General features: G+C 44.2%; 1 protein-coding gene across 2 annotated transcripts in view; it reads right to left on the reverse strand.

The window, feature by feature from the left end:
• Positions 1 to 27484, reverse strand: part of BRAF (B-Raf proto-oncogene, serine/threonine kinase) — a 603403-nt gene extending 575919 nt beyond the window's left edge. Inside the window, exon 1 of one of the 2 annotated variants that reach the window (XM_069227907.1) lies at positions 26807 to 27484. Coding sequence is in view for 1 of the 2 variants with exons in the window: in XM_069227906.1 (XP_069084007.1) it covers positions 27012 to 27104 (93 nt within the window). In the remaining variant the exon portion in view is untranslated. The remainder of the gene's footprint in view (positions 1 to 26806) is intronic. The other variant, XM_069227906.1, reaches the window with a different exon arrangement.
• Positions 27485 to 27883: the final 399 nt, after the last annotated feature.

Consider the following 27883-nt stretch of genomic DNA (forward strand, 5'->3'; position numbering starts at 1 on the left):
CTAGGGACTTATAAGGGGGAACCAGTATGCCAAATGTGGGGTGTTTGTGGTCCAAGCAACTAAGTTTAAAGGGAGAGAGCAAAGTCACTGGGGTCCTGGTTAGCTGGATTCCAGTGAACACAGTCAAAACATACCTACAACAGGCAACAAATGTGGGTAACAATGCCAAAAGGAGGGTACGTCCCTACAGTACCTACTCTGAATGGCTAACACTGATAGGAGAAAATTAACTTTACTTACATGGAATGTGCGAAGGCTCAATAACCTCTGTAAAACCGAACTGGAACCTCAGACGTCTAGAAAGACACAATATTCAAATTGCTTTCTTACAAGAGACTCAATTAAAGCGATATAGAGACAGAACCATAGGCTCCAGATGGACAGTCCATCGCATGGCATTGTCATACTCTACGAAAGTGAGAGGGGTACTGATCCTGGTTAAGCATGGGGTCCCCTTCACAATTACAAATTCTCTAGCTGATGATCAAGGCAGACTGGCTATTGTTCAAGGTACATTATATGGCACCCCTATTACATTGGTCAATACATACGCCCTGCCAATGTAGACAATCCCAATTTCTTCTCAGTCACCTGGAGTCATGTTTGGTCTGATAATATCATATGGGGAGGTGAACTGAATACGTTATCTAGATCACATAGCAAACAGATCTGAATCAGCAGACTAGCAAGGGAAACAGGCAGCGAAGGTGATCCGGGAGGGAATGGAGGATTATGGCTTGGTAGTCATATGGCGCCTCAGAAATCCATCCTCAAGAGAGGGCACATTTGTATCATCCATACACGGAACTGGGTCCAGATTGGACTACTGGCTCATGTCCGCTGAAACCTGTCCGTGGGTGGATGAGGTCAAACACATGCCTAGAACACTATCAGGCCAGGCGCTAGTATTGCTGGGCTTGACACTGCCAGACATAGCCCAGGCCCCATTTACTGGGCAGTTTTGTGCAAAGGCACTGCTGGACACTGTATTCAAAGACATGACTCCTAAATCGATTAATGAATATTTTGAGCAAAACACCGGAACTGTAGCCAGACGGGACACGCTGTGGTAGGCCTTTAAAGTCACAATCAGAGGGGTCCTTACACAACTCCAAAAAACTGAATATACATTATACTCACTAAAGCGAGATTATGAACGGCGCCCTGACATGGCCACTCTGGCATCCATTAGTGAGCACCTAACAGAATTCAATGACCTGGCAGCACAGGAATCACACCATCTATCTAAAATCCATATCGCACGAGCATACAGAGGGGGGGGGAGGCCTGGCTGCAGCCTTGCTTATAAACTAAGAGTAAAAAATGTGCAGATCCGATCGCTAAAATAGTAGATGCGGAGGCACATGTACATTACACTACATCATGCGTGCTCTCGGCATTTAAAAATCTTTATACTAAATTGTATAGCCCTTGCTAGATGAACGTCTGGAGGACATAGCCTTAACATGGTTGTCCCCTGACCAGCAGGCATTTCCCCTACAGCCTATAACAACAGACGATATCAAAGACGCAATCTGCACCCTTCCTAACGGAAAAGCTCCTGGGCTGGATGGGCTTTCAGGAGAATCCTATAAAGAAAGAGTTTGCAAAACTTCTTGACCCACATCTATAAGCCATGTATGAGGAGACATATCAGAAAAAAATACGGCCTCTCTCGCTGTGCAAGGCCTTGATTGTGGCCCTCTTGAAGCCAGATAAAGCCCCGGAAAATTGTGAGCCGTACAGACCTCTATCAATAATCAACACCGACATCAAAATACGTGCTAAGACATTGGTGCTGCGCCTACAACCTCTGCTCCCTGGTCTGGTCCTACCGGATCAATCGGGTTTCATTCCTTCTCGTTCGACCATGCACAATCTGCACACCATCTTCTCTTTATTACATCAGATAGAAACCAGGTTGCCAGTGGCGGCAGTCTTGCTGGACGATGGTAAAGCGTTCGATTTCATTGCATGGGAGCACATGTTCACCGTCCTGACACTTATGGCCTACCAGAGACATGTCTACACTGGACACATCTTCTGTACCATAACCCTTTTGCCCGGATTAAGGTAAATGGAAACAGATCGGAGGTGTTCCCACTGGAAGAGGGATGCAGCACGGCTGCCCCACCATGTCACCAATATTATTCGACCTTACGCTAGAGCCGTTAGCGTGCCTCATCGGGCAGAAACATGCAGATTCAGCTTTATGATTTTGCTTACGACCATTAAGTATTTCCCTCTATGCTGATGACATGGTCTTGCATATTAGGGACCCTCCAACATATCTCTTACCTGTGATTAAAGAATACATCAAATTTATCAAGATGGTGATTTTACCCAAATTCCTTTATCTGTTTGTAAATATCCCAATTGTCCTACCAGCGTATTTTTTAAAAAATTTGCGAAGACTGCTGGTTACACAGACATGGGCCAGAAAACACCAGAGGATCAACTGGGACATACTGACGTTACCCTATACCTGCGGGGGCCTTAACACACTGGATTACTATTTATATTATTTTGCGCTCGGGCTCATTTCGCCCAACACTGGTACATGACAAAACTACGTTCCACATATTGTCACAGAACACGATGATGCATATCCAAACCCTCTTTCAGCTATGTTGCCACGCAAACGGATGGGAATGCTACGCACATAAAAAAAATACACCGCACTCCACCACGGCAGCTTGGCACAGACTAGCATGCTGGGTGGGGAAATTTCCACTATATACCCCCCACACTACCCTTAAAGAACCACCCCGATATATCAATCAGTCTCTCGCAAAGATAAAGTGCTTCAGATGCTGACTAAGGTAGGTTTAACCACTTTGGGCGCTGCATATCCCAAAGGCAAATTTCTAACCCATGAATACCTCGTTGTCACCCCATTATTGGCATTTACCTACTATCACCTTGTACTCGCTTTATCCACAGTTCCCAGATGAGCCACCTAAACTCGCTGTGCTATGGGTTTTACTGACTAGTATAGCACGAAGGCACCTGATCACTAACCTTTACACCACCGCTCAGGTGGATAGAGGGCAAATTGCTAGTAAAGCTTTAGTAGGCTGGAAAGAAGTACTCCCACAGCCCCTAACAAAAGCGTACTAGGATTTTTGCTGTCAACAACTGCAAACACTCACTTTCAACTGCAACCTAAGAATAATACACTTTAAATTTTTGCATCTATTATATTATACTCCTGTAAATCGTCACAAATATGGACTTAGGGATGATGCAAATTGTGTGAGATGTGGGGTGGCAGAGTGTCTACATTTGGCCTGGACTTGCCCCTCTGTCCTGCAATACTGGCTGCAAATTAAGGAGGCATTAATGAATATGATATTAGAACGTGTTAGATGTGACCTAGTGATTTGCCTCTTGGGATTGATAAAAGATATTCAGTCCACTAACCGAAGATTTGTGGCGGTGGGCCTTTTGTTAGCCAAGAGAAGGGTTGCACTCCACTAGGGCAGTATGGCCAAATCCATTAAAAAGGCTTGACTTTCAGATTTGGCTTAATGTCAGGTTCAAATGGAACTCTATGCAGAGGAACTGCCAAAAGCAGAGAGACCCAAAGATATGTGGAGCCCTCTGACTGCAATCTTAATGTTGATATCAGACTACACTTGTGAGGCAGCTGTTGCTGCAGAATTATAAATGTATGCCCATGTGAACTGTCGGTGATATGCAAAAAAGCTTAACATGCTCATGCTTCTAGTCATGTGGCCTTTGTGGTGTGGAGATGTGGGAACGGGTATTATGTAAGTTTGTATATGATGTACCTCACCTGAGTGTGAGTTGTTACTTATTGCAAAATGCAATAAATAAAATATATTTTATAAAAACATCATGTTAGGAAAGGGTATGTTACATTCTGGTGAACAAAGTATAAATAAAGTAATGTGCTTGAACGGCATCAATGGTCACCAATTTTTTTAAAAGACTTGGTGGGAGGGGTGATGGAGATGTTTTAATCTCCATTCAAATTGGCCAGTATGTTTTAGAAGACAACATTTGCCAATCAGTCCTTGACACAGGAACACAAAATAACATCCCATCCAGAGTATTAAAATTCATCTTTTTAATAATGAAGGCATGAGTAGTTGTGATTCCGATTTTGATACTCACCCTCACCATTCAAAATCTGCAATATCATCTAAAAACATAAAATGCCTCAGCCTGAAAAGTCCAATAGGTGCAAAGCATTAATTTATCACCATTAAGCATTCAGTATTTTAGATCATTACATTTTCTTTAATGCAGTTCTACTATTTGCCTTTAGTCAAATTGTTCTACATACCCAACAAAGAAAATATAATAATCTGGTGCTTTTCTTTTATTAACTACTTGTATAAAATCTAATTTATTCAAAATGACACCTTCAAATTTAAAGGTCTTTGCTCTCCTGTTTGAATTCTCATGGACAGTACAATATTTTCAGCGAGAGAGAGACAAAGAAAGGAAGAGAAAGAGAGAAAGAAAGCAAAAGAGAGTGAAAGAGAGATGTATGCTATCATTTGACATTAATGGAGGAGTTCTACCCCCTGATTCATCACTAGGGGCAGAATATCTTTCTCCCTAGGAAAGGCAGGCCTCTCTTTGTGAGGCTTGGGAACCCACCCTCTCTTTTCCAGCCTATGTTAATCTGAAAGGAAGGTCATTTCCGCGCAGGAATGAAAAAAACTGACTTATATGACCCACTATCTGCATGCGATCCTCCATAAACAAAGTTGGGTGAGCTTTCTTTATAGTGTGCTATTTTCTATTCTCTGTTTGCTCGGGAAAGTCTGGATATGTTTTAATTATATTGTGCTACATTATGTGGAAGGTTTACTGTACAAACTAAAGGAAGATGTTGTAATACATGTATGTTCGTAAGTCTTTGTAATTTTAGATGACAAACTGATTACAATCAGGGATAGCTGCCTCAGAACTTGCTAGAGTTGTGGACAGAAAAACAAAATCTCAGGCAAGAGGGAAGGGAGAAGGGAATGTATCATGCCAGTAAACACTGCCAGAATAGCAGAAAGACATTTTTTAAAACAAGCCTTCACTTTTTTCTGGAAGCGAAATGGTACTTTAAGTTTTAATTCAAGTGGCAGGAAGCTCCAAAGCTTGGAGCTTAAACTTGTCTTTTTCTGAATTTAGATTTTTTCACAATGGAGATGACCTGGTGGAGTGGTGAAATAAAAACCTTATTTTTTATTTCATCACTTAAAACAACTTGAAATACACACAAAACAAAAAAAAACATTTTTATAATAAATTAAAACTAGGCCTAAACAAGAGCTAGGTTGAGCACGTTTGTTAACCAGAATCTCAAGGAAACATTAATTATGAGCCTGAAAGGGTACCCCAATGCTATACATGTCTAGAAATTTCACAATCACGTATGTCCATTTGACAACCTGATATCAATAACATCTTTCCTTCAAGCACAAATACTGAATCACTTCCAGAGAAATAATACTTGCTGTGTAATCATCTCTATGTAGACTGTAGACATGTGCTACTATAACAATCTGATTATTAATGTTTAATGTTGCAGTTGCCCACCAACCATATGTATCCAGTTTTAAATCAGTGCCACTTTAGAGTTCTTACGTATTAAGGTGGCTGTACTTTTAATAGCAGTCTCTTGAGCTGATATAGCAACCTGTTCCACCAAATATGTAATTCTCTAATTTGGTTAATTGAGGTATATGTTTCTTGCAACAGTACAGGAGTTTTGCATCAGAAGACCGAAAGATTGTTCCGTCTTTAGGGTTGGCATTACTCAAGACCTTCTGATTTTACTACATTTATGTATAATATGATTGCATATAGGGGCTTTCAGCCAGCTGTCTTCATCCATTGGGCTGTTACTGTCTCAGTCATATTTTCTTCTGCCTACTACAGCAGACAGCATGGGAAAGTAGGCCAGCTCAGATCAGCAACTGGCTAACTTTATAGTGTGTCATGGCATTCTGCCATTTCACCAGGAGCACATCCACACACCAGATAGTTCCCTTAAGTGCCAGGGACCAATAATGTTTTATTGTTAGAGTGATATGGGTGTAGCAGCTTCCCCAGGAATAAAGTTTTGAAAAAAAGCATGACAACAAAATCACATACAAAGCCAAAAGGATGGCAGCTAAAATCAGGCCTATTAACTTTGGCAATACTTATTTTCAATACAGGAGCCTATTCAAGATCCAGGAGATGACACTCAATCTGTTATTAACGATCTAACAATGAAATGTAAGGCTCGAGTTGGAGATTAATTATCAGGACTCTTTCCATTTTTCCATTCTTCAATGCACATCCTAGTGAACATTATCCTAGCCAAATCAGAGATTGAGTTAGCCACTATAAAGCCACCTTATGTGAACAGAAAAGACGAACTCCAGCCATCGGCCCAGAAGACAGAAGCTAAAAAACAAGAGTAACAAGATATTAAAAAACGTGAATATTCAACATACCATTTAAGGTAGGTAGATATTTACTGACAGACCTATCCTCACAAATCTGGTTTCACTGTTTACTCTAATCAGCATCAGCTACCTTCTATAATGGATTTATTTTTTTGATCGCTAAAGAACTCATAAATAACTATGTAGGTATAAAAACGATGTCAAGACAATCGATCAGATCATGCAATGATAACATTAGGTTTGGCTACGAAAGACAAGCACGTAACTGGGCTTTCAATAGAGTCTTTTTGTAGGGTGAAGAATTTCTGTGATATCTTAAAGGGAAAATACATAAATTCCTCATCCATAATTTATGCTCCACTCATATTTTTTTTGTTTCGGACTCCGTGAAAACATATCTGAGGGGAAATATTTTTCAATACGTAAGCTGAAAATAAAGCAAGAACGGGTTAAGCATTTTGCGCTATTAAAACAAGTTCTAAACTGTCAATTTCTCTTTAAGATGGAAGAGAACCCTGAATTACTCAAACAATGACTGACAAATTTCAAGTAGCATAGGCTGCCTTCTCAGACTTATCCTATTGAATACTTTTTCCACAATCACTTTGCAGTAAGGACAATTCTATGAGTTAATTCTACCGCGATCAATACCAATGAATGCCGAACTATGGCAACTTTGGTGTGGCCAGAAACTCAGCAGCACGAACCTCTCTGTGCTCCTGCCACACTACAGGAGATTCGAGGAGTGATTAGACCTATGTAAAATTTATGCTGGAGGTTCATAATGAGGAATTGAAAACCAGCACACTCCCCCCTCCACTATGCGGAGCTGTACTGATCAAGTTGCTGAAACCTGGCAAGACACCACATGCCTGTGGATCACACAGACCCCTTGCTTTAATCAACATAGACAATAATATGCTTGCTAAACTTTTAGTACTCCCTTTGCTACCGCCATTGATCCGCCAAGACCACTTAGGATTTTGCCTAGACAAAACATCGGATAACCTCCGCATGCTGTTCGCTATCACTCATCAATTTAACCTGAAGTTTGAAGTGACTGCTGCATTTTAAATGTTGCAAAAGCCTTTGCTCAATAGAAGGCCCTTTCGGATGATGTAGCTGGAAAGGATGCGGTTGGCTACAGCTTTACTTAACTGAGTTATTGTGGTGTTCTCAAGAATGACAGGATCCAGGATCAAGGTAACGGGAGTCTTTATTACAGGAACCTCAGCCACCACCAACGACTCTCCTTCAAACTGTCTGGTTTCCCACATTCCACAAGTTATCTCACAACATACATTATGTGGAATGTGGATGCACTGCAGCGTTTCATGTTCTACAGTACTATGACATATACCACACTTTTCCCTCCCATAACACATCAACAAATATAAAAATATTATAAACTAAGCAGAAACAAAAGATAACTTTTGGAGTGTTGCACTATAAAGGAACTATTATATAGAGGCTCTTATGCCAAAATTTAGTCACACACTACATGGTATAAACAATTACAAGAAAGGGGTATAATACTCATAATAAAACAAAGCAAAAGGAAACCAAAAGATACAAATGATTGCATACTATAATTTTGTAAATATGTTCTCCATCTTCTAACAGTTACAAGCACAGATGAACTGCGGGAATTGTAGTTTCACTGGATTTGGACTCCTTCACCAGCTCATTTTGATTTCCAGAAACACACCCTTACTTCCTAACAGGACTCTGGTGAAAAACAGCTACCCTGTTTTTATTCTAAATTCTACCATAATGTGTTTTTACAACATTGCTAAATGTCTTGACCACTTCTAACGTCTTTGTAAATTTGGACCACTCTGCACATCGTTTTGGTGTCCTCATTCTTACATAATCACCACAATGACCACAACATTCTTCACTTTCTTTTGTTCATCATATCTCTCCTTTTTTTTCTTTTGCAGATATTCTTCCATTCCTTTCCATGTAGTAGCTACATCACCACCAACACAACCTTTGCCACAAAACATCCACCCTGGGCACATTGTAGTAGATGGTGTTCTATTTTTAAACAGTTCAAAAGGGGAAATGCCAGTGGTGGAATGAAGAGACGTGATATCCAGTGATCGTTTTTGACAATTCCAATTTCCAATCTAAGCCATTCACTCTGGCTAACTGCGTTCCTTCTTTTAATGTTTTAATCACCCATTCAACTGCAACATTGGTTTGAGGGTGGCACTAAGCTGACTTCTTGCAGTCTATTCCACACTCTTCCAAATACTTCTCCATTTCTCTTGAACAAAACGGTACCACATTATCAGTGAAAAGAGATCACAGATAACTTTCACATTTAAAAATATTTTCAAGAAATCTTATCATTGCTAAAGTGACAATATCACGTACACGAGACTTCTACCCATATTAAATACAGATGCATGAGCTCTAAGATGTACAGAGTGGCATGTTCTCCTCTCACAGGCCCCAGAATATCCAGTATGACCTCCCAGGGGTAAGATGGTAGTTTCCTGCATGCCATGGGAGTATTACGAGTTCTCAACCCTTTGTCACATGCTACACATTCCACACACTTCCTGACTATACATTCAACATCATGTTTAGGCGCAGAAATCTCTGAAGTCTCTCTTTTGAATTTACAATCCCTAGGTGTCCTTCATGCGCCACTGTAGTAACTTCTATTGTAAGCTCTGAGGTGGAATTAGTATTGTTCCTCTCAAAAGAAAGCCATTGTCAATAGATAACTCTTCTCTTAGCATCCACCAACTCCCCCCACACTTATTAAACTCTCTCATTAAGTTCTCCTCTGATAGCAAACCAATCACTCTTTATAAAGCTTCATCTCTCTCCAATTCCTGTAACCATTCACTTTCCTTAATACTTCCTTGAGTGGCCTCACGCACACTAACAACTTCCTTCACTGTGTGTCTTCAACATCCACGGCACATGATAGACAATCAGTAGAAACGTTTCCAGCCCCAGAGATACAGTGAACTAAAATTCCTGTAGGCCCACAACCCATCTTCAAATGCGAGATAAAATACAATCAATGCCCTTACACATGAATACTTCCACTAATGGTTTGTGGTCTTTTTGTACTACAGATTTCATACCCCACAAAAATTGGTTAAATCTTTTGAGAGCCAAAAAAAAAAACACCAATGCCTCCCTTTCAATAACTGAATCATTGCATGCAGCTGCTCTCAAAGCTCGAGAAGCACATGCAATAAGCTTCTCCTTGTCATTTTCTACTTGAATGACAAGTGCACCCAATTCTTGGGTGCTCACGTCACAGACTACCTTTGTTTCAGATTTGGAATCATATGCCTTTAACAATGGAGCGTCATTCAATTTTTCTTTGACCCACTCAAATTCTTTTGAACATTTATTTCCCCAGAGAAATTCAGCCTTCTTTTTCAACAATTTTGTCATATTGTGTGTGATACTTGCAAGATTCCCCGAAAACTTGCATTAGGATTCAACCATACCAAGGAATGGTGCAGGGGTGTGGAATTTAATAAAATATCTACTTGTTCACGTGACAGGTTGCTTTGTAAATCTACCTGTCCTGTAAAAACACGTAAACTTGGCCCTTAGTGTGGCCATAAATTATGTCAACAATCTCATTATATAAGAGTTCTGATAATAGCCTCTCTTACTACGCCATGGCTCATACTATAGTAGGGTTTGAACTATAGCAATGCCCCCATTTTGCCAGATCTACATACTGTGGCTGGAGGTAACACTAAGCAATAGTTCTAGGGCAGGAATGCACTTTGCCGTCTGTGCAAACCTACTAACTTGCATGTTTTAGTGGGTTTTACCAGCTCTTCTTTAATCTGTACCCATACTGAGAAAGGCTAGACATGTACTCCTGACAATGGCAGAATTCAAACTTCTTCCAAAGCTGAGGAGTAAAAAACTTGTCGGAGGGAAAGTGAACTTGTAAATGCTCCACAGATTTCGGCATGAGCAAATCTACACATGCATATTTGCTCGTGCTAAAATGCAGTTCACAAATATTTTCTAGAAGTAAGGTTTCCTGTCCTACTTCTGTCAATTATTCTGAATGTATGAAAGCTGTAAAACTGCACTAATGCAAAGGCATATAACATGGGTGCACGTTTGTGACTTTATGTATGAACTGGGCCCCTAATTAGGTCTTTATTTAACCAAGACCTTTGTTTTTTTTTAAATCCTGTGTCTATCAATCTACAGATTAGCTTCACTGTGAGTAACAGCATTCTCCTCTTTCACAAAGAGCATATCTGCACGCAATGTTGTTTTGTTCAGTGCCAGGGACTATTGTGGCAATGTGTGCAACTTGAGACCAAAAAAAATCATTGCTTTTTCTCAATGTTTGTCATAATGTTGAGGGTCTGGCAGCTCCCACAACAATGTTTTACCAAAACCATGTAAAAACAGAATACGCATTGACAAAACCAAAAGGCTGACCACCAATATCACAAATATTACCCTAACTGATCCATAATGCAGAACTGTAAACTGGCAGGCAAAGGGTTTAAGTTGCAGGGCATTGCGCCTACTTGTGCTAAGGACAAAATAAACATGAAAGCTTGTTGTCCTTGACCCCAAACAATATGACCCTGATGACAATTCTTCTTTAAATTTGGGTTCTTTCAACAACATTATAGTGTCCACTAAATCTCTGCATGGATAAATACCATCACCTGAGATTTTATATACGAAAAAACACACTCCAGAAAAAACACTTTTCACTCCAAAAAAAAAACACTTTTCAGCTTTTAAAGTCACACCTGCATCCTGTAATCTCCTAAGAACCTCAAGCGCTCTCTCATCATGTTCCATCACTGATGAACCAAAAAACCAATATGTCTCACTTGACTCCAGGAATGCCTTTCAAGTTCATCATCATTGCCCTCTCAAACACAGCTGCCGCTGATATCAATCCAAAAAGCATTCTTCTAAAACAATAAATCCCCATCGCTGTTACAAAGGCTGTAAGATCTTGTGATGGTACCAAGTATAGTGTTGTGAAAAACTTTGCTTTTAGAAATGTTGAAACCATTTCCTCAATATTCAGTAAAGGAAATTTGCCTACAGTCACCTCTTTGCTCAAAGTACGCAGGTCAACACAGAGACGAATGTCACCATTACTCTTTTCCCTTGTCACCTTCAAACCCATACCTAAAACAAGTTTCTTTAAATTAAACGTCCCTCTTTTTTTGAGAATTTTTTTGTCTTAACTAAACACGCTTCAGATGAATTGCCTTTTACTATATTACACCCTTTTTTACTAAGTTCCTCCACACATTTCAACATGTGCTCTATGTGTTTCGCAACCAACAGTACTTCTTCTAATGGAGGTTCTTCTTTCAACCAGAGTTTCTCTTGCATTTTGTCACGGTTGCAACGCAAAACAAATTGATCTCTAATCCTTTCTTCTAATGTTCTGCCAAATTTACAGTTTGATGCTAATTCCCTGAGGCTGGTAATGTACTCCTCTACAGATTAATCTTTTTCTTGACTTCGCAGTTCAAAGTGATATCTCTCAAGTATTGTGCTCACCATTGGTAAGTCATGTAAGTCAAGTTTGGCACCAGAAATCTCATACTCATTGAAATCTCTCATTTCATTAGGAGACAACTCTGTTAAATTTTCCACCACATCTTGCCCTTCTGCTCCCAGACAGTGTAACAAAAGGGGATCTTTCCTTTCTACACTGCAATGTATTCCACAAATAAGTGAATAATTTCCAAAGACGTTCTTCCATTTGTTCTATTTTAGTGTGGGTTCTCCAGGAGAGCTAAACAAAGGGTGGTGCAGGAACATTCTGCATGTCTCACCATGTCTTCAATAGTGCCAGCCAAATCATCGCCCCCCCAGCTCCGTGCCATCATCAACAGCTCCTTCGAGACCGCCACCTTCCCAGAGAGCTGGAAACACGCCGAAGTCATCGCCCAGCTCAATAAACCCAAGGCCGACCCCGAAGACCTCAAGAATTACCGACCCATCTCCCTACTCCCCTTCCCAGCTAAGGTCATCGAGAAGATAATCAACAGCCAACTATCTTGCTTCCTGGAGGACAACAGCCTACTCAAAATCTCCCAATCCGGCTTCCGCAAGAACCACAGCACCGAGACTGCTCTCATCGCTGCTACCAACGACATCAGGATCACGCTCGACAAAGGTGAAACCGTGGCCCTCATCCTCCTTGACCTTTCGACAGCCTTCGACACCGTCTGTCACCACACACGCCTCTACAGTGCTGGAATCCACCATAAGGCCCTGGACTGGATCACATCCTTCCTCTCCCACAGAACTCAGAGAGTCCGCCTCCCTCCGTTCCTATCAAAAGCCACCAAGACCATCTGCGGAGTACCCCAAGGATCCTCTCCCAGCCCCACCCTTTTCAACGCCTACATGGTGCCGATCGCTGACATCGTCCGTTCCCACGGCCTTAACATCGTCTCCTACGCGGACGACACACAACTGATCCTCTCACTCATGAAGGACCTCACCACCGCCAAGACCAACCTCCACAACGGGCTGCGCGCCATCGCCAATTGATAGAGGCAAGCCGCCTCAAACTGATCTCAGATAAGACTGGGATCATCGTCTTCGGCCCCAACAAATCAGCATGGGATAAGTCCAGGTGACCTGCCACTCTAGGAGCCGCTCCAACCCCTATCACCCACTCACACAACCTCGGCTTCATACTGGACTCATTGCCCACTGTGACCCAGAAAGTCAACGCCATCTCATCCTCATGTTTTAACACCCTCCACATGCTCCGCAAGACCTCCTGACCAGTAGACTGGACTACAGCAACGCACTCAATGTGGGAACAACAGCCAAGCTCCAGAGAAACTTCAGCGCATTCAGAACGCCTCAGCACGACTCATCCTTAACCTCCCTCGCCACTAACACATCTCAGCCCACCTCAAAGACCTCCACTGGCTCCCCGTCAACAAAAGGATCATCTTCAAACTCCTGATCCACACCCACAAGGCTCTCCACAACCCCGGCCCTGCCTACCTCATCGAGCGTCTCAACTTCCACGTCCCGGCACGCCATCTCCGCTTCGCCAACCTCGCCAACGTCCCCTGCATCCACCGTACCACAGCCGGCAGCAGATCCTTCTCCCATCTCGTCACCAAGACCTGGAACTCCCTCCCTGTCAACCTACGTCTGACGCAGGACCTTACGACCTTCAGGAAGCATCTCAAGACCTGGCTTTTCGAGCAGTAGCACCCGCAACCCCCCCCCCCCCCAGCGCCTTGAGACCCTTCCGGGTGAGTTGCACGCTTAACAAATGACTGATTGATTGATTGATTGACTTACTGCTTAATTGCTCACAACTGATTCACAAATTCCTTGCATATACGTATAGCTTTTGAGTGCAGATATTTTAATTTCTCAATGCCTTAGTTGTTATTTGCCAACAAACTTTGAACATAGAGATTAACCTTACTAGTGCAGATATTTTCTTTTCTCAAAGACTTATTTCTTGTATATTTTCCAACAAACTTTGACCATAGAGATTAAACCTAGTTATATGTTTAAGGTTTCCTACAAAGTACTCTCTCATGAATGTCATACACAAAAACTTCTGTGATCTCTTTTTTTTTTAAAAACAAAATAACTGCATTGACTGTTTAAGTTTGATCTGCCTTTCCAAGATGGCTGCCACGTTTCATAGTTTGAGACGCTACAGTTTTTGAGCGTGCTGTTTCCAGTGCCACTCTTTGTCAGGGTAGGCGTGATTCACGCGTGCACGTTCACTCTGTATGCTTGTCCTGAGACTCCTTCGACTGCTGTTGCACTGCAGTAGCACACGGTGACGATGCATGCACTATTAAGGATGACGTAAATAATTCCACTCTGCAGTGATGGTGCACGCTCTAAGGATGGCTACGCATGCTCCTCTGTGCGAGCATCAAGAATTCTTCTCCAGGCGTCGAGATGATGCAGCTAAGCGCGGTAAAGATGCGCATACTGTTTAAGTATGGTGCAAGAGGTTTGGTCGTGCTGTAGCTAACCACACTATACACATCGAGGCCTAGCTTGCCAAGCCCATTCTTGCCTCCAAATCACACTTGCTGGTACTCACAACCGGATGCAGGCTCCAGTCCCAGATCACTCAGCTATCCAGATGTCTTAAACAAACGGGATACTGATCTCCCAAGATCATGTCAATTCTGAAGATGTTGCAGTGTCACTGACACTCCTATCTCAACAAAAGCGTGTTGAGGTGCCTGCTATTTCTGTTCCGCCTCCTCATCGCCAAAATATGGTGTTCACCTCAAAAAAGACGGGATACAGGCTCAAGGTAAGAGGAGTCTTTATTACTGGCACCTCAGCCACCACCAACCGACGCTCCTTTAAAGTGTCTGGTCTCCCACGTTACCTCACAACATAAATCATGTGGAATGTAGCATTACAGCATTCCATGTGCTACAGTACTATGACATATACCAGTGTTACCCTTCTGTACACAGCATCTACATCTACTGCCAGAACCAAAGTCAATAATATACTAACCTCTACAATTCCTATACAAAGGGGCACCACATAGGGGTGCCAGTTATCACCTATACTTTTTGCCTTGGTGGTGGGTATAGGGGTATCCAGTTGGGGAATCACATAAGATCAACTTATCGAAAAGCGGAGTGGTGCCCGGGGGGGCAGGGAAGTGAATCGAAGACCGGGGGGGTGGAAGGAGAAGACGAGCGGTGACGCCCCCGCCCCCCCCCCCCCCCCCCCCATCCCTGCAGCAACAAGAGAGGACTCCGGGGCCTGGGGACTTGGCTCCGGCCTCTCTCGGGCCTGAGCCCAGGTGGAGCGCGAGCTGGACTGCAGCAAAATCTGGACTGCAAGCCGAGCGGTGGAACGCAACACCTTGAGGCAAGTGGATACCCTGGGTTCCGGGTCGTGCTTGGTTGACTTTAGACCCTGGTCGGAACGACCTGAGAGATCGAGAGCGCGATCGCGACGGCACGAGGCCTACAATGGAGGCGCAGAGCCCTTAAGGTGGAGAGACCTGGGTCTGGGTCTCGGACGGGTCCCCCCAACTGGTAGAGAGAGCGAGAAAGGGAGCTGAAAAGAAGGGGCCAACGGTGTCATTGCCGGCCGTCCTTACGTGATCAGACACAGCGAACCCACCCACAGTCCATGGTACTTAACAACGCACTAAATTCTCAGGCTTGAAACCGCGTTAAGGAAGGTGTGGCCCACCTGACGCCCGCCTCAAGTGCCACGATGGGGAAGGATAAAACGAACAAACAACCTCCGCCCTCCCAACAAAAAATCGACCAGTTCACGACTGCGACGGGCCAACGAGGAGGGGGAGAAGTGGCTGGTGGGGGTTCAACCCCGGACGGGGTGAGTGCCATTCTCCAAGCTATTCAATCATCGCAGATAGCCGTGGAAACGAAAATTGGTGAGGTGCGAGTGGACATGGGCCTCATCAGACAGGACCTTAGAAATGCTGTAACCCGAATTACGGAAGTGGAAACCCGAGTCTCCCAAACCGAAACTGATTTGTCTGACCTCAAAGCCAAAGTAGCCCAGCTGCAGTCCCGAACCGGCGAGCTTCACCGTCGTGCAGAAGATGCGGAAAACCGGGCCAGGCGCAACAACCTACGCTTCATAGGTTTCCCGGAGGGCATAGAGGATGACAAGGCCGCCGAATTCCTGGAGACGTGGATCAAATCTTGGATGCCTGACCAATCCCTCTCGCCCTTGTTTGCAATTGAAAGAGCCCACAGGGCGCTCGCGCCTCGCCCACCTCCGGGCGGTCCGAAGCGCCCGATGATCGCACGATTCCTTAACTTTAAGGACAGAGACAATATCCTCAGGGAAGCAAGGCGGCAAGATGGTACGCAGTGGGAAAACCACAAAATCCTAATTTTCCCGGACTACACCAGAGAAGTCCAGACCCGCCGTAGGTCGTACGAACATGTTAAGCAAAAACTAAGGGCAATGCAGCTCTTGTACATGCTCCTTTTCCCCGCTCGCCTCAAAGTCCTCATGACTGGGAAAGCTTACTTTTTTGATTCCCCGGAGGAGGCTTGGGACTGGCTGACGGAGGAGGGCATTGGAGCCCGAAAGGGTCCCCCCGGGACCACTGGAAGAACCCCACATGTCGGGCCCTCACCATCAGAGGGGCCCCGGAGGAGCAGGCGGCGCACCAGATCCCGGAGAGGCAGACAGAAAGACACGATCGCTCCTGCAGAGAACGAAGCAGCCCGGGACTCTGGTCCTCAGACTAAATCTAACATTGAGACTCTTCCGGTGGCCCGAACACCGTCCCAACCCGCCGAGGATGGGCGATTGAGTCAGTCTCCGGTACTCGGCTGACAGGAGATGTAGGACCCCTGCGCGAGACGTAAGGGGATTCGGGCTTCGCCTGATCCTCTCAGGCGACCCCTAGCGAGATTAACATTGATGACTCCGGAGGCTTCCTAGAGTATGGTGTTGAACGCTTGTTTTGTGACTACTAATTGCAATTGATCCGAAAGAAAGGAGGGGTCCACCACTCCACCCAAATGACAGTTTTACTGGCTGTCTGGTTTTGGTTGGGTACATGGGCGACAGATGCTTCCGGGGGGGGAGTATGGGGGGGGGGGAGTTTAGGGGGAGGGGAAGTTCAAGTTAGGTTTAAGAGGCGACAAGTTGGTTAGCCTGGTTTGTAGATTTAAAATTTTACGGTCATGTCCGAAACGCTCATCCCTGGGCTTGCTCCCGCACATCCAAACATGCCCAACAGTGTTACACCTCACGCTTGGTCCTCAGTAACCCAGGTCCTCTCCTGGAATGTAAACGGCCTGTTAGACAAGATCAAACGATCGGCAGTATTTAACACCCTCCGCAGGTATTCTCCCTCAGTAGTTCTACTACAAGAGACCCATCTTCTTGGGTCCAGATGCCCTATGCTTGCGAGAGGAGGATATGATAGGGTATATCATGCAGGGTTTTCCAGAGGCTCTAGAGGAGTGGCCATTCTGCTCCACCGATCTCTGCCCATGGTAATCACTTCCACGCAATCTGACTCACAAGGTAGATTCATGGTGGTCACGGGGACTCTTCACGGACAACCGCTAAACTTGGTGTGCGCCTATGCGCCCCCGGCAAATCATGACTCCTTCCTACTTTCGCTCCACCGAGTAACCTCAGGATTACCCCAAGGAACTACCCTGCTGGGAGGCGACTTTAACGCGGTCCTTGACCCAAGGCTGGACATTTCTGGGGAAGCTACCATACATAGATCCAAGCGGGCCTCAGCCCTAAGTAGTTGGGCGGAGAGCCTTGGCTTGTGTGAGGTGTGGCGCACCTGGCATCCCAGGGAGCGCCAATACACACATACCTCGGCAGCCCACCAGACGCAATCCAGAATAGACCTGGTATTCATGCCCGTCCTAGATTTCTCAAAAGTAGCAGGAGCTGAGATTCTTCCACGGGGGGTCTCCGATCATGCGCCAATACGGATCCGGCTGGGTAGAGCAGACCCTACCAGACGACCTATGTGGCGCTTGAACGCGTGGCACTTACAAGATACAGAGTACACCCAAGAGATCAGGTTGCACCTCGACCAATATTTCGAATTAAATGAAGGCTCGGTTCGATCCCCAGGAATGCTATGGGCTGCTTGCAAGGCCACTATTAGAGGACATGCCAGAAGCATTCTTCGGTCCCGTGAACGAGATCATAATTCCCAAATCACCGAGCTAGAGAACAAGGCCCGGAGACTCGAATGCCAACATATAAACTTGGCATCGGCCACGACCATGAGGAAACTGACCAGGGTAAGAGAAGATATTAAACATATAATGCTAGATTCGGCCAAGCACATGTGGAGAGCCTCAGCAAGCCGAATTTATGGATGGGGGGATAAAAACGTGAAACTACTGCATTGGCTGGCCACCCGCCCCATGGCTAACAGTATTATACCGGAGATCTTAGATGACTCAGGCACCCTTGTCAAAACAGCAGTGGAAATCGCACATAGCTTCGCCTCCTACTACGCCCGTCTATACGCCAGGCATCCACGCCCTGCTGTTGAGAGAGAGAGTCCCCCCTACTAAATGAGATTACCCTTCCCGTGGTAACTCCAGAGGCGAGAGACAGACTGGACGAGGCCATCGGTCTTGTGGAAGTCTGCAGCGCAATATCGGGACTGGCATCAGGCAAAACACCAGGCCCCGACGGCTTTCCAGCGGAATTTTATAGTAAATGTAGCGATATTCTGGGTCCCCACCTGCTCAACATGTACGAAGAAGCGGAGAATCAAGGCCGCTTCCCAACAGAGATTGATCAAGCCACTATTGTGGTGATCCCCAAAACTCAACCCCCATCACGACAATGTTCAGCGTACCGGCCTATCTCGCTCCTAAATGTGGAAGTCAAGGTGCTCTCTTCGATCCTTGCTTCCAGACTGAGGGAGGTAATGCCCACGCTGGTGCACCCTGACCAGTGTGGTTTTATGCCCACTCGTAGCACAAGACACTGCATCAGACGATTACATCTTGCTTTGGCGCACCGCAAAGTGCTATCGCATACGCAGTTGGCACTGCTTTTACTCGACTTCGAAAAAGCCTTTGATACGGTAGATTGGTCCTTCCTCAATCAGGTCCTATGTAAAAACGGGCTCGGACCTAAATTCCGGGGACTGGTGAAACTCCTATACTCTAACCCGACGGCTCGAATCAGGGTGAACGGAGTAGTCTCCGACCCAATCCCCATTGGTCGTGGGACTCGACAGGGATGCCCGTTATCTCCCCTGCTCTTCGCACTAGTGATAGAGCCACTGGCGATATTAATGAGAGGCGACCCACTGATCGAGGGCTGGCATTGGCCCTCTGGTTCGGAAGACAGAGTTGCTTTGTACGCAGATGATGTGCTCCTGTATATCTCTAATCCATCCAAAAGCGGCCCACGCGTCCTAGAGATCCTTAGACTTTTCGCGGAAGCCTCAGGGCTGACCCTGAACCCAGCCAAATCTTTACTGATCCCCCTTCATCGCTCGCACGACTGTATAGATTGGCAACGGAATATCCCGATACGGAGAAACAGCTTTAAATATCTTGGGATACATATCTCACTTCTCCCCGAGCTAGCGTGGGAACTCAATGTCACGCCGCTATCAAAGAAAATCAAAACCGACCTTCTGCGCTGGAGGGCCCTCCCCCTGAATCTACTTGGTAGAATAGCGCTGTACAAGATGATGATTCTCCCCAGGATCTTATACCTCCTGCAGAATTTTCCACACCCCTTCCCCGTGAGATGGTTCAGGGAGATGGATTCTTTAGCACGCCAATTCATATGGAGTGGCTCACGTACAAGACTGTTGCTAAAAACCTGTCAGAGGGATGTTTATGAGGGTGGACTGGGCATGTCGAATATTCAATACTATTATCTAGCGATGCATATACTTGTAATTAATGACTGGATGGGAGGTGGATGGACAGACCCCGCATACCAACTAGAATTGCAGACAATGGGCTACCCACAGATCCTTGACATACTCTACGGGAGCCCGATACCCCGGGATACTCCAGATGTGACCAAAATGGTACTTCTGGGATGGCGTACAGCCCAGAAAGTGACGGGGTGGTGGGGGCGCCTAACCCAACAAACCCCGCTATGGCAGGGGAAGCAGCTGATACATGTAGCAGGTCTGGAGGGCTTCCAGAAATGGGACACCATAGGGATCTCCACGCTGGGAGATATTTGGAGAGGGACACATATACGATCTTTTCAAGACCTCCAGAAACAATATTCCTTAAACAAAACACAATTCCATCGATATCTCCAACTACGTCATGCCCTACTAGTTCACCTGCAGACAGGAGACACCATACCTGAGCACAGCCCCATGGAAGCCAAGGCACTGATGGGAGTCCTGGGAAGGGAAGGGGTTTCTCAGATTTACCGCTCCTTAATCACCGCCACTGGGGGACCCCTGAGAGAGCTTCGCCAAAGGTGGGAGAGTTGGGTGGGACCCATGGAAGAAGCGGACTGGACAGAAGCACTAATGGCCCCACGCTCCCTAACAATGGCCACACGCTTCCGTTTAATACAATCCTATTTCCTTCACACCGCATACCTCACACCCGCCATGTTACATAAAGCAGGCCTCCGCCCCACAGCGGAATGCCCCCGCTGCAGGTATCATACAGCGGATTTCTACCACATGGTATGGACATGCCCGATTATAATGGCCTATTGGGAAAGGGTGGTGCAAGAGATATCTGAGGCCCTACAGAAGGAGGTAAAGAGGTCGCCATTGCCCCTCCTTCTCGGGGTAATGGGAGATACAGAGCTACGAAGAGCAGATCGGTCCTTCTTAGGGGTGGCATGTCTGGTGGCCAAAAGGGACATAATGGCAGACTGGAAGGCCAGGGTGGCTCCGGCACTGACTAAGTGGAGACGGGGAGTGGATTGGTGTGCGCAGCGAGAGAGACTTGTGTACGAGGCCAGAGGTTGCTTACACAAACACAAGAAGATATGGGGGAAATGGGAGGATGTAGCGGGCCTTTAAGAGGGGATGGTGAGTAACATTAGTGATGAAAGCAGCAGGGACCGAGGACTTGACCATTATTGTATTGTTTTGATGCCCGTTGGCATCATGTTGTGCTGTATTCATAATTGTTCTATGCAAAATTTAATAAAATTTCTTTATCAAAAAAAAGATCAACTTATCAATGTACGTTGATGATATCTGCTTATTGTAAAAAAAAAAAAGATTTAAAAAAAAACATTACCTAGGTCCTGTCATTGACGAGCCAGTGGAATTTGGCAAAATTGTCGGAGCTTAAAACTAATTGATATAAATCAATGTTGATGCAAACTAACAAAAGTCATGCAGGCCCTAGTTCTCTAGTATTCCTGAAATGGCAGGTAGAACTCATTTGGTGGCTATGTATCTAAAACTAAGTACACTCATCAAAGAAAATGAGGGGACATGCACAATCTGCCTTTCTAAATTGCTGAACAATTGGATTAAACTGCTGCCGACTATGGCGGACAGGTGTCACTTATGAAAATGGTTGTCCTCTCCAAATTACTATATTTCTTCCAGAACACCCCAATCCCTTTTCATAAAGTCTGCTTCGATCAGGTGAGATCTCAGCTGGTCAGACTGGCCTTGGCGGGAAAACATCCCAGATCACCTGGTAAACATTGCTGATGCCATACCATAGGGGAGGATTTACAGCACCACATTTCAAGTTATACTGTTTTGACAGTGCAGGTCCAGTATGCACACCAATGGTTCCACCCTGCATACCACCCTACACATCAGGACCTGGAGGCAGGGTTGCGCCCACATCCCACTGCGCACTACCCTATCTAAACTCCACCGCCCAATGACAGAGAAATCAATATAGTGGAATACAGTAGGTCAGCTTGGTCTTGACTTGCGTCATTAACAAATATCCAGGAACTCTATTCTCCAAAGCTCCACCCCAGACTAACTTTGACCATTGAGCCTAGGATAATCAAATACGTAAGGGGGAGCTGAAGAAGCTGGGAGACCTATTCCCCAGTGGGCACTTACTATCATACACGGATTTCCTTTGTAGTAACTAAGGCACGCTGATGAGCACAGATGTTTATCAATGCCTATGTTTCTCTATAAAAAAATTATTCCAACAATGCCGGAAGAACCCACAGAGTGGGCGCTGTTCACTCTGGTTGTCATGAACCCTGTTACAGCTTGCTTGATTACACTTATGTATAACTGCACACTAAACACACTAGATCATGACAAATTAACTATGAACTGCAAATGGAAGCATGACCTGGGGCACATGATTACAGACTCAATGTCTGCATTGCTGTCAGCAGGTTAGATATGCTTCCTCAGTGGTAAATTCAGACTGATCCACCTAAAATGTATTCATAAAGCCTATTATACACCTGCTAGTTTGTTGTGCTGTGGGTTGACAAATGCTACTTACTGCTAGAGATGTAATGGTTCAGATGCAGACTTTCTGCACATGGTTTGGTCCTGCTCCCCAAAACAGACATACTGGAAGAAAATATTATAACTGGTGCAGGAAACTATTGGTGTGCAGTTCCTGCTATCCCCACTGCTTGATGTCCTGGGATATGTAAAAGAAATTCCTGCAAACTAGTAGCTATTGCACTATCACTGTGCAAACGTAGAATAACTATGTTTTAGCAGAAGATGACTGCACCCAACCACAAAGCGTGAATGAGACACATGTTTACCTGCAGTGAACACCCTGATGTTTATAAAACACTCCAGGCTTGTGCTTCCTGGCCACGTGATATATGGGTTCCTCTGCAAACCTACCTTGCTAGAACTATGGTATAATTATGTAATTCAATAAAATTATTACAGGTATAGTTTGGTACTATGCCTTCTGTTGGAAACCTGCATATACGGGAGGGATAAGTTGTCCAGTATTATGCCACTTTATTATCGAAAATCATACATAATTAAAAAAAAAAAAAAAAAAAATTCTATGAATTTTATCAAACGAATGGGAGTATCCCTGGCTTGCAATCTAATGTTAAAATAGCTTCAGATCAAATAACTCATGTTAATTTTGAAGACAAAAACAATATTCCACTAGAGAACAGTTATGTAAAGAAATCTGAATCCTATTATTCTTCATATTTCGAGATCGAACAGATATACATACAGTCACAGTCGGATTCCTGCTAAATAATCATCTCACAGACAAGTATTACAAAGATGCTGTAGCCAATCACCAGCGAAGAGGTTGTGGCTCAAATGGCCACGTTTAGAAACAAAAGCACTAAGATACGATGGGTTTCCCAGAGAAATCTGGAAGCTTTTAGAGAATTAGATATCTGATATCTGCCTTGTCTCTCAAGAATGCTTTCAGACGGGCAATTCTTCTAATTCATCACACGAAGCCCTAACAGCAGTGTTCCGTAAATCTCAGAAAGATCCAAAAAGGGCTCCTCTCTTTTGGTCCAATATCTTTGCTCAATAGTGATCATAAAAAATATTCTACATTATTAACCAACTGCATAAAAGACTTCATAAAGGAACTGTTTTATACTACCCAGCAAGAGTTCACTGAAGGCTAGAATATTAATGAGAATATTTTAGAGGTTTCTTTACTTGATGTGACTATGGAACTGTTATGTCAACTCCTTTGATAGCTGCCTTAGTAGATGAAGAACATGTTTTTGACAATGTCAGCTGGTCATACTTATGGCACATAAGAAAGTACTGTGGCTGTCTTCTAAATATAATAAAAGCGATGAAATGTTTATATCAGGCGTCTGCTGCATGCATCTTCTTAAATGGGTCAAGTAGCCAAAGTCTCCCACTTAGGCTGGACATTACCAGAGATGCCCTTCATACCCTTTCACTGAACACTAAGCAACCACTCTTCATATGAAACCTCAATAAATGGCTTTTTGGGTAGTTCAGAACACAAGATTCAGTTATATGTGGACAACTAAGCTTACATAACCAAACTTATGACTATTTTAGAAAAGTGTGGTTTGTTTTCAGGATATAAGTTCAATGGTAACTAGAAACAGATTGTATTGTGCAGCAATAGGCTACTTACCAGACAGTTAAGATGAAAAAATGTAGGAGTGATCATTTTAAAGAAACTTTAAGATGATTCCTCATTAACTATAACTCAAAGCAGGCCAAAATTAAACAACTTCTGGATCATAATCTGAATTTGCCATGGACAATGACTGGTCAAGTTAATTATATTAAGGTGATTTCCCTCTCGAAATTATTGTACTTGTTTCAACATCTTCCAACCTAAATACCAAAGTGTTTTTGATAAATTAGAAGTCTAGAGCAACTGTTTCATTCGGAGAAATAAAGGGCCTAGAATCCCTAAGAGTAAATTAGAAGGTAAACAACATGAAGCAGGATTAGGTCACCTAGATTTTCGCAAATATTTACTGGGCAGCAAAACCACATACTTTTCAGTTTTTGACTCACACCAGGCAGGTGTGATTGTACATAATTCCAGTATTTATTTGACATTATTCATCACTTGACCTACAGAGAATACCTCGCCAAATCTAACAGGCATAGGTATTTCAAGAAAATCCTATTAAAAAAATATCCAGGACACGGCCCATGTATTATTGTGTGATATACAAGGGCTTCATATCCCTATATTTATGTATTATACTGCAATATGTGAAAACGTAGATGCTCCAATAGTTAATATTTTGTTAAATTCAACTTTAGATGAGATGAGACAGTAGTGTATACTGGAGTGTAGTTAATATTTATGACAATTAAGAGCTTTTGAAAAATTACGAGTCATCAATTGACCCACTTGCACTAGTTACAATTGAAACATATTATTGCAATTACATATAACTGATAACTAACAAATGCCTGCTCGTCCTTTCGTAGCTAGTAGTTTCAATGCAAATACGCACAATGATTGATTCCCAATTCTACCAGAAATTGATGTAATTTGGAGATTACTGGAAAAATAAGTGAAGTTTACAATGGATGAGTGGGGCAGCACAAGTTGACGAATCTCTTTGGAGTCCTAGTTTGGCTATAACTAAAATCATTTTTATTAATACAAAGTACCGCTGGTACATTTGTGTTACAATTCAACATACTTAACACTGTTTTTAAACTATTCAAAATGTTTCCATTAACCACTTGTTGCTGCGGTGCATGGGGATAATAACGTCGAGAACATACATTTTTTGCTGTACAGTTTTGAAAAATTACTAGCATGAAATGTTTGTTTTCTGTACTGATAAACTACAGTTATCTATGCAGAAAGAATCAAAGACTGCACTCTTCAGAATAGATGCATGTACCGCGATTGCAGATAAAAGTTGCAGATGCTCAAATGTTTAGCCACTGTGATCGCCACACAGCAATCCGGAGGCAATGGAAGGATAAAAATCTACCTGTGTCCTGTAGGTGGCGAGAAGGGGCAATATGACTTTCTGATTTAGAATTTAAAATCGCTATAGTATTAAGCAACAAAAATAACTTATTGAGCGAGTATTTAAATGTATGGAGCAACTGTAAAGACAACACCTTCTTCTGGTTCTATTTTGCTTATTAATCACAGCTACAGCTCTTCTGTGCTCCACGGGTTCTTTAATATTTTATTAAATATTTTTATTTTTTTTATTTTCTTAAATTCACATATTTTACAAATATAATCGGAAAGGTTGCTGCTTTTTTTCCTGACAGGTTACTGAAAGTATAAACTTCACTCTGAATTGGACGTTAACAGTTTCAAACTGTGTAGGGAACCTATCCTGCCACTGATATTCAAAGGAACAGGAATGTCCTAGGATTATGTTGTAATCAGGGTTGATGCAATGGATTTATACGAGGCCAACAACTCTGAAAACAGATTTTGAAACGATGCATTATGTGGACAAAACAAGTAATTTAAAAAGCATGATATTATGAACAACACAAGAATACGCAAAGCTTGTGTTGTCTTTTTTCTGTCAATAGTTTCACTTAATGACAGCATGGACTGCAGCTTGCCAAATACATGGAAATGAAAAAGATCAGTTTAATATTTTCCAAACGAACAATGCGAATGTCTATGTGTTTGATGTCATGGCTACAACCCTGCCTCGGGTAGGTTTCCAAAAGAACATGTTCTCACCAAGGTGTAGTAATGTTGATGTACATAAATTGTATCCTCGTTCTTTACTGAAAAAAAGATTAAGCCATGTTTACTAGTACCTCAGATTTCGTTGCTGAATTGCTGTCAATAAAGTTTTTCATTTGTTATGAACAATGTTAATGGTCGCCTCAAAGAATCCCCACAGAACCCAAAAGGGATGTAAGATCTGGAGGTACCTGGATGCATATGCTAAGCTGACTGACGTGCATATATCTTATATCGTCAGTTCAGCCTTGAGTTTCTGTACAGTTTCATAACTCTGATTATCTTATAAGTATTGAAGTGGCAATGATGCATTGCTCTTCCAACTACCTAGGTTGGACTCTTCTCGCTTCCCCTATTGCGTTCAGGTGACACCGTCAGGTACCCTCCCACTAAGTGGTGCAGGTCTTATTCACTAGCTACGCATCATGCCCAGGGTTCCCCTCTTGCAGTGCAAGTATCGCCTGTACATGGTGAAGCAGGACGGTTCTCCTGTATGCAGAGCTCTGCAAATACATGCAATATCAATCTCTCTTCTCGTGTACGTGGTACTTCCTCCACTGCAGTCCTTCTCTCCTTGTGTGCAGGTCTGGCTTCCTACCAGTGTGCATAAGACACTCTCTACCGCTGTGAAAGGTTCAGGTCTCCATTACCTCCCCAACTCCGCAACACACACACCGTAACCACCTTGTGCAGGTCTCCCAGCTCCACTATACAGGTCTCTGCCCCCGTGTGCACATCTCCCCACGTCGACCCTGTGCTTACCGCAGGTGAAAAGATCTCTTCTATGTTGTGCAGGTCTAGTCACACAAGTGCAAGCCTCGATTAACTGGGTACGGGTCTCCTTACCCCTGTGCAGGGCTCTCTACCAATGCGCGCACGCGCTATCATTAATGTGCATGTCACTGTCCTGTGGGGTGAGTCTTCCCCCCACCTCCTATGTTAGGTCTCTCTGCCCTGGTCCTCTCACCTCTTCGGGGATGGCCGGGTCCTCCTCCGCGGCGCTCTGGGCCTCTGGCTCCGCTAAGTCCCCGTTTAGCAATGCGGGGCCCTCGGCCGCCATCCTGATGGCTTGGGGGCTCCTTGGCCCGGCCGGCGTTACGTGTCCTCCGTTTCGGTGCTGGGCCTTAAGCCGGTGCTGTCACCGGGCCTCGCGCTGTCAGCCTCCCCCGACTGCTCCTAATACACCAACCCGGCCGCGCGCAGCCTCCAGTAGCGCACTGCGCATGCGCAAGCCCGGTGCTCGCTGTCAACTGACAGCGGCGTTCGGCTTCCGTGACGTCACTCAGGATCACCACCGCCACCTCTGATAGCCACCGCTCATTGCGCAGGCGTGACAGTGCCTCTCTAGCTGCCTGGACGACGTCATCTGGGAACACCTTGAGGTCACGGCGCGACACCGCCTCCAAAAGGTGGGGGAAGGGAAAGGGAGAGCACGTCAGTGACGTCATGGCGTCTTCCTCTAGGAGTTGCCTAGAGACAGGGCTGTTTGTTTCAGAAGCTGCTCCGCTGTAACCTCCCACAACACTTTCTTGGACAGTGTGGATCAGCCTTGGTTTAAACTCACCTTCCGTAGAGAATATGGTGTGTTGTGACGTAAAGCTTCTGTGTTGGTACGAACACCCGCAGAAAATACAACGGGATCCCTTTAAAACGCGTGTGTTGTGCGAAACACAAATTAGAAAATGTACCGGTAGACCCCATTGACCGTGTTAATTCTGGCAGAGCTTATTTGGTAAACCCATTAGAAAATAGGTTGTATGCTGTTCCAGTTCACATGGTTCTAAACTGGACAAAAATAATGTGCTCATTTCTGCATGCACCTGTCACGAAGTGAAATTT

The sequence above is a fragment of the Pleurodeles waltl genome, chromosome 4_1, assembly GCF_031143425.1.
Source record: "Pleurodeles waltl isolate 20211129_DDA chromosome 4_1, aPleWal1.hap1.20221129, whole genome shotgun sequence".
In the NCBI taxonomy this organism is placed as follows: Eukaryota; Metazoa; Chordata; class Amphibia; order Caudata; family Salamandridae; genus Pleurodeles; species Pleurodeles waltl.